The sequence below is a fragment of the Pseudonaja textilis genome, chromosome 3, assembly GCF_049901715.1.
Source record: "Pseudonaja textilis isolate UNSWEBS1 chromosome 3, rPseTex1.2, whole genome shotgun sequence".
Lineage (NCBI taxonomy): Eukaryota > Metazoa > Chordata > Lepidosauria > Squamata > Elapidae > Pseudonaja > Pseudonaja textilis.
Window position 1 is genome coordinate 165450653 of NC_141992.1, and position 15151 is coordinate 165465803.

At 36.0% G+C, this 15151-nt stretch overlaps 1 protein-coding gene across 1 annotated transcript; it reads right to left on the reverse strand.

Moving 5' to 3' along the window:
• Positions 1-787: 787 nt before the first annotated feature.
• On the reverse strand, positions 788-13986 carry VCPIP1 (valosin containing protein interacting protein 1). Its single transcript, XM_026706110.2, has 3 exons — positions 11062-13986; positions 6527-6613; positions 788-5563 (listed from the first exon to the last, which is right to left on the reverse strand). The coding sequence occupies exons 1-3, from the start codon at positions 13727-13729 to the stop codon at positions 4689-4691; spliced, it is 3630 nt and encodes a 1209-aa protein (XP_026561895.2). The 5' UTR covers positions 13730-13986; the 3' UTR covers positions 788-4688.
• Between the last annotated feature and the right edge of the window lie 1165 nt (positions 13987-15151).

Sequence of the window (15151 nt, forward strand, 5' to 3'; positions counted from 1 at the left end):
AATGCTGGGACACTGTGATGGTCATTAAGTGCAAGGACCGCACAGAAGTGACTTTTTTCAGTGCTTTTGTAACTTTGAAGGATTGCTAAATGAATGGTTAAGTCGAGAACTAACTGTATGTATATTTTTATTTCTTTGTACTTAGGACATCATACTAAAAAAAATAAAATTTTAAAAACTTTCCACCCCAATTTTCACTAATAAGATGTTATACAATGATAAATAGCCCCTTAGGTCAAGAGCCTATAATGTCTCTTCCATATTCTTCATATGCAGGATGAGGTACTCAGTATATCATTATTACTGAAGGTAGTTAAATTTAAGATCAGCCAAGTATTCTATGGGTGGAGATAATCTAGAAGTTCTTTAGATACATTTCTCCAAGTTCAAAAAAGAAAAGCAGGATATACATCTATGAACAAATCCACAGGCCCATTGTTTCTGAAAAGTTATTCTAATCCACCCAACTTCTTTATGTATACTTCTATGCTCTCCAATCTATAATGTATATGAATTTAAAATAATACATCTGATTGTATTGTCCAATTAACAAATTTCAAAATTAAAATGTCCCTAAATAACTGGCATTCTGAAACACAGAAACAGCTGAACAGCTACTTATGTGTAAAGTTTGAAAGAGATGCAGTTCTATTTAACAAAGGGGTGCCACTGGCATTATTACTCCCATTCCCCTATACAAAGAAATTTGCCTTGATGAAAGGCATGGAAAATTGACCTATAATAATCACCTCAGTAACAGTAACTTGATACAAGGACTAGGAAAAAATTGTTTGGCTTCGATTTTTAATATTGCAATCAAAGAAAATTCAAAATACTGTACAGTAAAATGTAATATAATACACTGTTATAATACACTATTATTACATTACAAATAAAAAAAAATTAGTACAGCAATCACAAATAAAATTCAAATGTGCTGAATGGCCAGCATTGTGAACATGGTATCATTACTACTCTAATTTAATTCAATATGTAAAGCACTTGCAATTTTAAAAGATATCCTAAATATATACAGTGTTAATGCTTAATATACATTTTTTTAGAAATCCAATTACTTCCAAAAGTGCACTCTTTTCTGGCAATAATCCTGAATAAAATAAAATCTAAAAATATCAGTTACAGTTCAATATTTTGCTACAATCATGGGGGCAAAGCAAGAATTCTGACTTAAAGAATTTTAAATGCAGCATATTAAAATATAAAAGACTATGAGATATCAATAAAATTATTGGAAGATATATTTTTGAATACACAACTCCAGCTATCAGGCTACTGATGAAGTTCTAACAACCAGCATATCAAAATTATCTAAAAGAAAAACCAGTACAGATTGAGATCTTATGTGTTGTACGCTGAGCTGAATATGGAGGAACAATCATCAAAACACTTTGCTGTATCATAATTAAATTCTTTTCTGATGGAAAAAAATAGTCACTTTGATCTTCAAAAAGAATAAAAGTATAACAATGCTCTTCTGTGTTTTTTACTAGAACAGTGAATAGAAAGCATACCTCAGGAAATCCTATATCTTATTTCATATAACATACTGTTATTTTCAACCAACTGACTAGAATTTTTTTTAAAGTTGCAGAAGAAAAATAGAACATAAGAAATACTTTGTATTTTTTTAAATCAGAAACTTTTGTTACTTTTTTTCTCTTGTAAATAATGAGGTACAAATCTTCGAAAGTTAAAGACATAGTCCAGCACATAGGATGTTATTTTTAATTGCACATGGTCTATGTTTAAGTTTCCAATAAATACAGAACTGTAACAAAGGGATATAATGTATCATAAAATACATTTACATCTAAATTAAAACCTGCAAAATGCCTTAATGCCAGCAATTTCTAAAATGTATTTTATTTTTATTTGCATTTTTTCATCTGGTAACACAGAGGCTATTCTCTTAGTAAACCAGTACACCGAATACTGCCAAGCTTCTGTTGTACTAATATTTATATTATTTACAGAGAAAATTGGTTTGCTATTTAATAACAAATTTGTTTAACCTGAAAGGAACTGCAGTCTGACTTCAAAAAAGTCATGATCTTCCAATTATCAAACTGGATACCATTCCCTTCAAGAAAATTGTGATACAGTTATAGTTATGCTACTTATTTCTTAAGGAAATTCAGTTCAGACATCATTACTATTTCTTTTGCCAGATCCAACATTTTTCTCCATTAATTTTTGTATTTGATTAAATTATGAAACAGGCAATACTACTGCAAGTTATATGAACTTAAGCTTACTGAAATTCAGCAGTTTAGCTGCAACAAGATGCTATTAGTCAATGGTTTTGAGCATATATTTGTGCACCTTAGTCTCATTAACTTTGATAAGGATCAGCCTACACTTTGTGTACACAGTTGTAATATTATACCTTAATATGTAATGTTTACCAAGCATTTACAGATGCAGCAGAAAAATTCACATAGCTCCTAAGTCTTTAATAGTTAATTTTTTAAAATTGGGCGCTTCAAAAATTTGTCATCACACAAAGGAAAAGATACAAAAATGAAGAATGTATTCTCTGCCTAGAAAAAAAAAATAAGAGTATTCCCTAAAGAAAAGTTTCTATGGAAAGGATATTTAACTCTTAGTCAAACCAAGCAGATTAAAATTAAAAAGCTACTTTTTAATTAAAATTAAAAAGGTACTCTTCAGCTTCATAACTTATTCTATTCATACATGAAGTTTCAGTAAATGATACTGATCGCATTCTGTTTATTCCCTAGAATCATTATTCTATTTCTTCATTACCAAAAGTGACTAAACTGTCAAGCCATTTTAACAATTTATATCCAAATCAATAAAAAATAGCCATTGTTTTTATTCAGAGTCCTAGAAATGTAAGCTCTATGGAAACGCTAACATTGCCAAAAAGTATTTTCTTCACAATAGCTCTAGTACCATAACTTCAAGCATTATGACAGAAGCCAGATTTTTTTTTAAAGGGCATCCAATGTTGATGTCCTGTTGCTCAGAAAAAGTGTTGCTTTCTTGCTTGTATCAGCCAGCTTATTCTCTTGTTACGTGCTAGTTTTGAAATTCATTATAGACTTAGCCTATGACAGAAATTCTTGTCACTCTATGAATCCCTTATGAATGCACCACTGGTTTCTTGGTGTCATAGCTACTTGGCTGTGTATTTGCTAGCAGTTTGTAGTTGTTTTCTGATTATACAGGCATCTTATTCAGTATGGCCTGATCAATTTTAAAGCTGTATATTGACATATTTTAGTTCTTGAAGAGCAAAATTATATATTTTAAAATACCCATTCATGAAAGTGTGGTTTGAAGGCTTTCTACACAAATAGTGCAATAGAAGATAAAATCTTGAGGATTATAAAAGACAAATGATGATAAAAGACAAATGGTATATGAATGGATAAGATATTCAGGTGAACTGAGGCAACTGTATCTCTAAGTAATTTTCCCATATAAAAAAATAAGCATTCCCTTTTTGAGGGTATTTAATCATAGCATTCCTTAGTAATTTTGTGTGATTGTAACTGCAAAAAGTTTAAACATACTTTAAGAGTACAAACATTTATATTATAAACTTATAGACAGAAAAAAAGTCATATGTGCCCAAGCACTGGATTCAATAACTATGAACTTAAGATTTATTTCCTATACTTTTCTATATTGTCTTTCACCCTTTCAAGTTTATTTTTATCAGATGTAGTAGTAATAATGCACATAAATAGAAATATGCAAAGAGGCAAAAAGTGCAACATTAGTATCAACATAAACTTCTGCTTTTACTGAAGCAAAAAGTGTCTCTTTCTTAAAAAGTAGATCTGGTGAACATGCTGCTTAAAGTGGATCCAGTTTAATTAAAGTGGTGTATACAATAAAAGCTTTATGTCCTAGGCTTAAGAAATTTAAAAGGAGTTTTTATTAATTCACTGAGAAACCCCTGATGAAAGTTCTGTTAAATTTGATTAATCCAACATAGGAAGCATTAATAGGGATCACAGATAATCAATGCCTACTTGTAAAATATTCCTGAATCAAATCAAATTCTTATTATTCTGTTCTTAAAATGCTTGCATTTTATTGTCTTTGATTATGTAAAAACATAATATAGCACTTTAGCAACTCAAAACAAAACATACTACCACTTGCCAATAAAGCAAGGAATTATAGCTCAGACATCTTTATTTTATGTTTCTTATATACGACCTTCCATATCTTCCTTTACAATTTTAAAGAACTATCAGTAAATGTACTTCAGCATTTTGAGTTATCTAACAGATATAAATTTGATTTCAAATGTTAGGTACAAGCAAATGTTGTTTAATGAAATATGGACCGGTATCTGACAAACAAGTGCATTGTCAGGTTTTATTTTCACATATCAAACTGAAAAAATATCTTAATGATTTCATAAGGGCTGGAGGATTAAGACTTTAATGGAATTAAACTACAGCAGATTTTTTTTTCCTCAGTGCTTGTTCTAATAACTAATATACAGGTAATGAGAGCCAACCTGGCAGCAGAATGTCAAAATAAACGTTACTGTCTATCACACACTATCATGCAATGAGTAACATATAATCTTTGAAACATACAAGATTCAATGACTAAATTAATGTGGTCCAGCCAACAAACTACATTTGCACAGTAATCTATTGTTGATATTGTTGATAAACTTTTCATGAATGATCCATTGGCTCAGTTGTATTAGTGATTTCTCCATCTTGGCTATCCATCTCTTCAGGCTCTTCAACAGAATTTCCTTTTTGGGCTTTTGATCTTGTGGAGAATGGTGCTGCCAATGCATTTGACATGTTACTATCAGTTATTTCTGTATTCAAATGACCACTGCCACTTGATAAAGTAAATGATTCAGTTAAACTCATTTGAGGGCTCTTTGTTTTAACTGATGAACTTGTTGCCTCTAATTTCCTTTGAGAAAAATCGTTGGTTGCCAATTGCTCTGTATTTTGATCTCGCAGATGTCTATCCATTGATGCTTGAATTGAAGAAACCATTTCCTGCAATTTTTTCCGCTGTGCCTCAATTAAATTAGGATCAAGTTGTCTACTATCTCTCATTGTTCCTACTCCAGGAGCTATCCGTATAAGTTCACTATTTCCCGAATCACCTGTGTACATGGAAGAGTCCAATTTAGCAGAATTGATACTGAAATCTGTACCTGTGTTTTGCTTTCTTCCAAGTGGGGCTTCCCTAACTTTTGGATGAAGCTGCTGGCTAGTGGCTCCACTGCCTAGAGAATGGCCTTTTCCTTGAAATGCAGTTACATTGTGGAGTTGCTCCGATTTCTTTTTAACTACTCCACCGCTACCTAATTTTAGCAATCCATGTGAAGGACTTGCTTCCCTGCTTCTTGAAGAAGCCTCTGCTCGTACTTGATTTAGTGCCTCTTTAACCAAGTCTTCCACATCAGAACCTACAGGGAAATGACCAGCAGCATCCACACAAAGTTCCAATCTATCTTCTGTTGCATTGTATACAAAGGTCTTGCCTGGCAAGTGTGGAAAAGTACAGTGTTCACCATCAGCCAGACCTGCAAGAGTAAAAACAATGCAATGACTTTTAAGAAAGCTTATAAAATCGTGAAATATAAAAAAGTATTATTTATATACCCCAAATACATTCAAAACATACAAAATGAAAAAGAAGACTGGCTAAATAAGATTCAATGCCCTAGTGAAATGTGCATGTGGATTTTGCTTTTTAATGTTCATTGACTTTAAACCAGGAAATTTTGTATAGCCATAACAAGACTATATAAAAATATATACTTGAGTTAAATACTGTTTTATCTTTTTCCTAGTGGTATTTACTTTTTCAGAAAGAACACAATGATAGTCTAAACTTCAGTGAAGAATGTGTGATAGACAATAACAATATGCAATATTGAAAATAGAAAATTTTAATTAAATTCTGTCCATTAAATAAAGGTGAAGATTATAAAAATAAAACATCAAAAATGGATTCTTCGTTCATTTTTTCTGAGCAGTAGAAAAGAAAGTCGGAAAGTCATGAGGGAGGAAAGTATCGGGGAAATCCAGCTCTAGCACCAAATTCAGTTCCTGTTCTTCCCTTATAAAATTGGGGGACAAATATATTTATGGGATGGGAACCAATATGGCTAAGGAAAGCAGACAATATTATCTTGCAGCTTATGCCATCTTGCACATTAAATGCCATTATAGAGACATATGTCTGTCTCACCTTAGCAATAACAGAAGTGACAGATAGGTGAATCCTATTACCAAATAATATCAGCACATCAAGTTTTCAGATCCTTAAGTTTTACAATACATTTATCTTCCATTTTAATTCTATCACAATGTCCTTTTCAGTTCTTGACTTTAATTCATTTTTCAGATTTTGGCTCTAGATCAAGAACTTCAGCATACAGATAATTAGACATATCAGTCTAAGGTAGTCAACACTAAAGTGTTAAATATATAAAGTACAGCATGGTGGAAAAGATACATTAACATAAAATTAGAAAGTATACCCATTGTTTTCTTCATTATATTGTAGAATACACCACCCTGCTGGAACAAATGAGGAAGCCCCTTTGCATAAGACCAAACATCTTCCCCTGTGAATACAAAATAAAAATTAGTTCAAGAAACAGAACACAGATAAATTTTTCAGTTATACCAAGTTTTCTAAAAATCAGGATGATGTGCCCTCTTAATTCTTTATAAAAAAAAGTGACACTAGAAATCGTGTCTTACACTGTATTTTAACTGCAAGTTCCTTTGAAAACCCTGCAAGAAGGAAGATATAAATATTTCAAATTAATGCATGATGCAGATATGTAAAGAATTCCACTTCTAAATATCTTGATTAGGCACATGCCCTCTTGGTGTTTCCTCTGAGATCTGGATGGACTCTACTCTGTTGTTCTTCAGAACAAGTCTGAAACCTAGTTCTTCATTGAGGCATTTGGCAAGGAAAATAAGACCTTTTACTTCATCCCATCTGGTCTGTTTCACCTGTCACCTTTTGATTTTATTGCCATTTTTTTATTTAGTTGCAAACTGCCCAGGCTTGTCAAACATCATCCAGAAGTACAGTCCAGCTAAATTTCAGCATGGTTCACAGAGAGGACAGAACGTTCTGTTGTTCTGCAGAACACTCCATTCTCTATCAGTGAACTTTGCAAATCCCAACACTCTATATGCACACTAGGACTGCAACCATAGTGCCACTTCTTGAAGGATCATGGCTGCTATATCCTACTGAAGGTTCAGTACAGCTATTTCAGGCATCTGTAAGAAGACCAGAAATTCTATCAGAAGTATCTTTTGTACATTAAGAGATTACCTTGAAGTGCTTATATATCTGTCTCAAAGTTAGCAGATCAGCAGAAAATAGTTCACTTTGTCTACTAGAGCAGGGGTCACCAACCTTTTGGACTTCAGGGACAACCAAACTCATAATTTTAGATCCCAGGGACCACTAACTGGTTCTGTGGGCATGGCCTAATTTGTGGGTGTGGCTTGATGGTCATGTGACTGGCTGGGCATGGCTTGTATGTAAATATTACATTTATATAAATATTGAAATTTTTATTTTAAAAAAGAGCAACTTTTACCCAAAATCAGGCAAAGCAGGCAGGCAGATTGAGTTGCTTACAGAATCACAGATTCATTCAGAGATCTATCTGCCATTGGCTAGCTCAGTCTGTCACATAAAATTTGCTTGCAAGCAAACTCACAAAATTAACTCACAACACACCATGTGAATATTGATTTTTTTAATACAAAAGAGCAACTTTTACCCAAAATCAGGCAAAGCAGGCAGGCAGATTGAGTTGCTCACAGAATCATTCAGTGATCTATCTATCTGCCATCAGCTAGCTCAGTCTCTCAAATTTGCTTGCCGTGAGTCTGCACTGAATTTGCTTGCAAGCAAACCTTCAGTCCAGTTCGGCTGTGCTTAAAAGCAGAGCAGAAGATCTAAAGACTATCTAGAAAGCAAGAAATCCACCCATTTCCTGCTTCCTAGCTAATCTAAATCTCCCAGCACAGAAGAACAGATGGTCGGAAAAAGGAAAAATAGCAATTTAGCAGGCAAGTTTGCCGGGTAAGTAGTGAGTGGGCAGGGAGGGTTCCCACAGGCCATGTGGGCAGCTCAGCCTTGTGTTTCTGCGCAGCCTGGATTAATTACTTTGGGAGGTACTCTGGGGGTGAGATTTCTCTGTGGCCCACCAAAATTTTCTCATGGCCCACCAGTGGGCTGCAGCCCATCGGTTGGTGACCACTGTACTAGAGCTACAGGTTAGATAAGGAAATCAAGAAACATCCCAGAAGAGAATGGAAAATCACTAACAAGTTTTATTAAAAGGCATAAGCTTCCACAGCTTATGAAGGACTAACTATAGACTCCCCTCCTACAATGTCAGGCAATTCAAGAAATCTGTCAGAATGTATAAACATCTGGAGATGAACCATTGTAATACCATATTTACTTGAAAGGGATATGATTCTGAATTTGAAACAATCCTCTCATTCCTCCAAAAATATTAAACAGAAGTTATTTTCCTGTCTCTATATTCCATTCAGCCTCAATCTAAGATGACCTCTTATATTCTTTTTCAGATACATAAGAAACATTTTCACATTTGTAAGAGGAGATACTTATGATTAATCCAGGAAATAACCCTTGATAAAAAGGTCACAGTAATCCCTTCCATTACTAGGATATTCCCAATCCAATCTGGAGTGAAAACCAGATCAAGGGCATCCCTTACCATTTCTGTGGCACAATTATATTCCACTTTAAAAAAATCTCTCTTGCCTTTTTCTTAGTTGATGCATACAAGCAGACAGTTTCTGCTTTTGAATCATTTTCTGTTTTGTCCAAACTTTAATAAATTAGCATTACTTGAAACTAAACTAAATAATGGTTTGATAACATGATTTGTAATAATCCAATTTTAATAATCCAAAATTTAGATGTAATTGATCAATGTTGTTAGTTTGAATAATGAATAATAAGAATAATAAGTCCTGTTCATAAATAAAGAATAGAGAGAGCATACAAAATTGAGTTTTGTACAAGGCATTTACTTATGCTGTGATTTGTAATATTTGAGTCAGTCACTCCAAAATAGATAATTCAGTATAACATACACCAGTCTGATACCTTCAGATGCGTTGGATCCAACATAGGTAATTATTATAAAGATTTCCAATTCTGACAGTAAGAAACCAGTTGGAAAAAGACTATCATAGTTCATTCCTTTTCATACATAGTCACATGCATACAGCCACACATATATTAGATGCACACTTATTTATCTTCCTCTGTCCATTTTTTCTATCATATATCAAAGCATTGCAATTTATGTTAACCCAGTTTTCAGACTTTTTGTTTCTCACTTATCCATTTAGAGACATTAGGATAAGGAAGAAAGATTAGATATTTAGAACAAGGAAGGATACCTGAGAGATAATCTTTTTCCAAGGGTCTTTACCCATCCAGTTAGATCCAGCAGAATGGGCATGCTACAGATCCCATCAGCCAAAGAGTATCAGCTGGCAAGATAAGCTTTTTCTGCAGTGCCCCTTTAGAATGGTCCCAACCGTATTAGACTTTTGTAAGACACTCAAACCTGACTATGTTCCCGTCTGGGGTAATGAATATGTTAAGGACCTCATTTCCAGGCTGTATTGCTTACTGGCCAGGTATATTTGTCCTATATATATTTAATCTGAGTGTGTTTAGTGTTTTTATTGTTTTAAAAAGTTTTGAGTATTTTTAACTGTAATATATTTTTTGAATTGTAAGCCTCCCACAGTCATTCGCTGAGATGGACAGCTATAGGAAGGAAGGAAGGAAGGAAGGAAGGAAGGAAGGAAGGAAGGAAGGAAGGAAGGAAGGAAGGAAGGAAGGAAGGAAGGAAGGAAGCAACTTTCTCTTTCTTACATCTTTTCAACTTTTTATTCAAGAGAAAAGATGATTCCAGGAAAAGACTTGAATTTTTATTGAAAATATGTCTCTGGAGATCCTCAGTAATCCAGATAATTGAAAATATGATTTTATTTGAAAGAATAAAATTGTTCTTCTCATACAAGACAACTTTCAATTCATAAGATTACACAATGAAGCTTCACTTTTTTTAAAAAAAGTTGCACTGCTTTATTTATATTGCCTGGATTGGAAAATTCATTTCAAATTTCAAAACACAAACAGTATCACAAGGGGAGTACTATAAAAGGAAGTACATTCTTGGAGTTTTCTACAAACCTGAGGCCATTCTAACATTATCCAAAGTTCTTTTTTTTAATTGCAGTAATATAATGGTTAAGACACATATATCAACCAGCTTTCTTATATGTCATACAACCTGCAACCAATTATAAGAGCTGTAAAACATTAATCTGTTAGCATCACCATTAATTTAAGTGAAAAGGTTTCCTAAAATATAATTCCTAGTAGATTTGGTCAAATAGCAAATAGTGCTTAATACAACAAATAACTTATGTTAATACATCAACTTTTGTGAATATAGAGCAATTTTCAGATTTAAATGCATATTTTAAGAACACTAATTCCCCATGGAGTTTAATTCCCTATAAAAAAGTATAAACCACAAATATGTCCCATGTTGTACAATGAACAATGTACAATATACATTATTATACTTTAAATAATCTGAGATAAAATGTGTGCTGAATATATCAGAAAGCATTTCAACACCTCACAGGAGCATTAGATCAATGCTTCATAAGAAGCATTCAAGAAAAACTGAAATAAAATGATTTTTATCTAAATTTGCAACTAATAGTTTTGCAAAGTTTCATGAAGACACAGTCCTTCTCTAAAAATAATTATTTCAATAAGTTCAATCAATACAGGATTGCCACATTACTTAAAATTAAAATGCTCCTAACTTATAGTAACCGGTGTGGTAAAAGACAGAAGTGTTTTTATTATTACTAAAGAACTTATCTGGATACTGTACATTTCTAGCTGTGCAAATATTTTTATACTTATACTTTATACTTATAAAGAAGGAGATTAGTATTGACTTACCCATAAATGTTGCAAGAAGACACAAAGAATACATTTCCTTGTCTATTTGCTCTTGAAGTTCCTTGGAAGAAATTCTGCTAGTAACAGCAATATCATCATGCTTCACAACATGAGCCGAATGTACTGAACTAGCCTGGTTACTATCTTCCTTCCCTTTAAGAATCTCTATGGTTATTCTATCTCCATGCAGCAGAGGAACAGGTTCATTTTCTTGCCCTTCTTTAGGTGGCAGCAGCTCCTTGGGAGGAAAGCCAAAGCGAATACATTGCAAATGTGGAGGAATATTAAATTCTCTAGCGATGCTTTCCTGCAATTCTAGAAACGTTGTAGTGGATTTCAAAGTGAGCATGGTCTGTCGCCCATCATTTGTTGTTATGCGAATTTTCTTTTCCTTCGTAGATATTGGAGAATAAGGAGTCTTGGTGGGAGTAGCAGGTGCAGAGGATGACCCATCAGGAATAGTACCAGGAGACACAGTTCTAGCTGGGCCTTTTTGTACTTGCTTCCATTTTTCAGTTTTTCTTTTTTGCATTATAGGGGCCTGTTCTGCAATGTTTTGTTGAATAGTTCTTTCAGTTTTACTCATATTCAGTTCTTCTTTGTGCAGTGTTTTTGCTTTCTGTCCAGTAAGAATAATTTTGGTTGGAAGCTGAGATGCCAAATCTTGTCCTTGCTGCATATCATCGGCTCTTCGGGCATGAGCACTATCAATGTTTACAGGAGTGTAATCATCAGGGTTCTTTTTGGCTGTTTGATGCAGAATTGTATTGACAACTTTCTGGACAAGAATCTCACTACCAAATTCTCCAGGAAAGTGCTTAGTAACAAGCTTCATTGCAACATCATATACATTGCTATTCAGAGATTGATCACTTTCATATTGGAACCAATACACTGTCTCTCTTACCACTCTCCCACCCCACTCTAAAGTAATAGGGAAAGCTTCAGGGAGATTGTCATATTCTTTGCCTTCCCAATAATGTTTGAATCCACAACCACATTTGCCACCTGTTGATCTAGTATTAGTTCTGTCCCCATCCAAATATACAACAGAGCCATCACTTCTCACACGACGCACCAATGTGCCATGACACCAGTTACAAGCTGTAAGACTACTCAAACTGTAGTCTGGTACTAGTACATCCTTTACAGGATTATAGGAGCATACCAAACTGTTCAGAGGAAAACTGTAATTTTTATCAGGTCTTAACTGACCATGGGTACTTTTTGCAAGATTATACAGCTTCCCTCCTGGAGCTAGCCATTCTGGAGGAACATGAAGTTCTGAAAGAGCACAACAAATGAGACACTTGTGAAGTCGGTTGTCCATAACTGCCTTTTTAGCAGCTGCTGTAACATCTTCAGGCTGAACTCCTATCACACCAGTCCGTCGATAGAAGTACTGATGTACATCAGCAACTAAACTGGGATGAATGCCATGCTTATCCATAAAAACTTCCTCCATGGCAGCAACTAGCCTCATCAAGTATTTATCATGCAAACTTCTGTCTCCTCCAATCACACAGCTACCATCGTCTTCCAATTTGATATACTTTTTAATAAGGTCTTGAGGCACTCCCCAAGCTTTAGGAAGTAATTTCATAGGCAATTTAGGCAAAGCAGCACCTTTTATTCCAACCAGAGGAATATAATGATTACGCCCAGAACTACTCCAGGCAATACAAATTGGTTTGTTCAGCATGCCATCTTTCCCCATGCATTTTTCTTCTGGTATCAATCCAGGAAGGAATGTGGCAGAATAGTCCCCTGAACTACGCATTCCACTCAAGGAATCCAAGAGAATGATGGGCCGATGTAAAACATTGGCTAGTCCAAAAATGTGGATGTTTCGAAGACCCATAGGTACACCCTCAGGAGGAATAAATAAAGGGTCACATTCATTGATTATGTCTTCCCATTCTGCAGCATCAATAAAGTCATGAAAAAGGGCTTTATAGCGGCTGAGATTCTCCATAAAGTGCTTCTTGAGGTTCTCCCGCAAAGCATGCCAGAAGAGTTCCCTACCCACTAGTGCTCGGGAAATTGCATGGACTAAACAATGGCCATCACCGTCCACATGGACTGGGATGAGGCACTCCTGGCTATTATTAGCCTTCTTAATATCCTCCAAGGTGTCCTGCAAGTACAGGAGGCTACCAGAGCGGTCTTTGCCATATCCTACAGTGTCAACATGCTCAGGCTCAATAAGAAAGGCACGGTCTCCAAGAAGAGCACAGTCAAAAACATCTCCTTGGTTCATCTCAGTTAGCAGTTTAGCCTTGCCCGTCTGTTTATCCATGCCATAGCGGGCCAGAATGGGCGACAGCAGCTTGCAGTGATAGTTTGACAGGCCCATAACTTTCACCAGCTCGGTGTTCTTTCTAGGGGGCCCCGCCCCACTCACTCCTAGCAGTGCGTTCCGCAGCAAATTGTGCAGCACCAAGTCCGGATCCGTCACCTCCTCCACTCCCAGCAGCTGCCGCTGTTCATGACGCTGCCCGCAGTCCGTGCACTCGATGCTCCCGCTGCTTAGAGGCCCGTGCGCCGGAAAAAACAGGCGCGCCTGACACTTGGGGTCAGGACAAGTGCCCGAGAAGATACGCCGGTCCTTCTTCTTCGGGACCAGTGTTGCCACTGGCTGCTGCTCCTGCTGAGGCGGCTGAGACATCGCTTCGCGCCTCCTCCTTCTCCTTTGCCTGCCTGCCTGCGGCTGGTCCCTCTTTTTTTCACTTCTTTCGGTAGGCCCCCCCTCACAGCTTCATCCCCGCTTTTCCACCAGCACGCACAGAACCTGACAAAACTCGCCCTCTTCTTATGACTCGGGACAAATCTAGCGGCGAACACGTACACCTCCGGTACTACCGCTTACTGCCTCTTCACTACCGTGGCCGTTGCCCGCGACGTAACGGCCTTTCCCCTCCCTCCTTCCATGCAGACGGCGCAAGCGCAACTGGCTAAGGCAGATTGGAATTGTAGTTTTCTTTTCCAAGGAAACCAAGCGGCGTGATATCGAATGGGATCAGTTAGAAACTACTAGTACCGGCATGCAACACCGTGCAGGAAAAACTCGAGAGAGGAGAGAGAGAGAGAGAGAGAGAGAGAGAAAATGTTTTTCAACAAAGACGACTGGGAAATGTAGTGTTTCCGTTTCAAAATAACATTGGAGCTTCTATGAGAATGGAAACTGAAATGAATGTTTCCTAGAATGCTTTGCTGTTGTCTCGTGACTATTTTCGTTAATCGTAACTTGATGTAAAAAAGTTGTTTAGCTAGTGCGAAAAACATTTTTCTCTTCGTAAATCGATGTGAAGGGTATCTAAACCGGATTAACTGTTTTGCCAATGTAAGGATGATTCTGTTATATTACTCAACAACTGTTTAGCGGATTCAGCAGTTACTATTAAGGCAAAGATAATTTTTGTACTACCTTTGGTGTGTTTTAGTTCCAGTATTTATTGCAGTTCCCATCATACATACATACATACATACATACATACATATATATATATATATACTATAACCAGGTACTCAGGAAACAGTTGATGAAGTATAGACGGTAGTCAATCAAAGCATATGCAATAATATATTAATCCTGCCACAGAGCTGTTTATTAGATTGATAAGCAGTGTAGAGTAGCAATGAAGGCCTTAGAAAAGATATTTATTTGTAGTATTCCACCTTTATTATGTTTACAAATAACTCAAAGCAGCGAACAGTTACAATACATTTTCCTCCTATTTGCCTCACAACAACCCTGAGTTGGGCTGAGAGAAAGTGACTAGCCCAAGGTCACCCACCTGGCTTTCATAGCTAAGGCAGGAGGGTTTACCGCTTTCTAAATCAGCGGCCCACAACCAGTTCCGAAGAGAGATATTTTTCTGCAGACTAGAGGGTTTCACATGCTGCCTGCATCCCATGGATGGGGCTTCCCTTGTTCATGTGGCCCAGTTTCTGGCCACGGATTGGTGCTGGTCTATGGACCAGAGGTTGGGGATACCTCCTCTAGCCTATTTGCCTTAACCACTAAACCAAACTGATTCCCTAATCACATGTCATGATGTGCCTATATTTACAAAGAAGAGAATCATGC

Bases quoted from the DNA above. Each gene is read 5' to 3' on its own strand.
- VCPIP1 (XM_026706110.2), bottom strand. From the start codon at position 13,729: ATGTCTCAGCCGCCTCAGCAGGAGCAGCAGCCAGTGGCAACACTGGTC. The intron at 6,614-11,061 runs GTAAGTCAATAC...TTGTATTCACAG, and splicing joins TCTTCTTGCAACATTTATGG to GGGAAGATGTTTGGTCTTAT. The intron at 5,564-6,526 runs GTATACTTTCTA...TTACTCTTGCAG, and splicing joins TATAATGAAGAAAACAATGG to GTCTGGCTGATGGTGAACAC.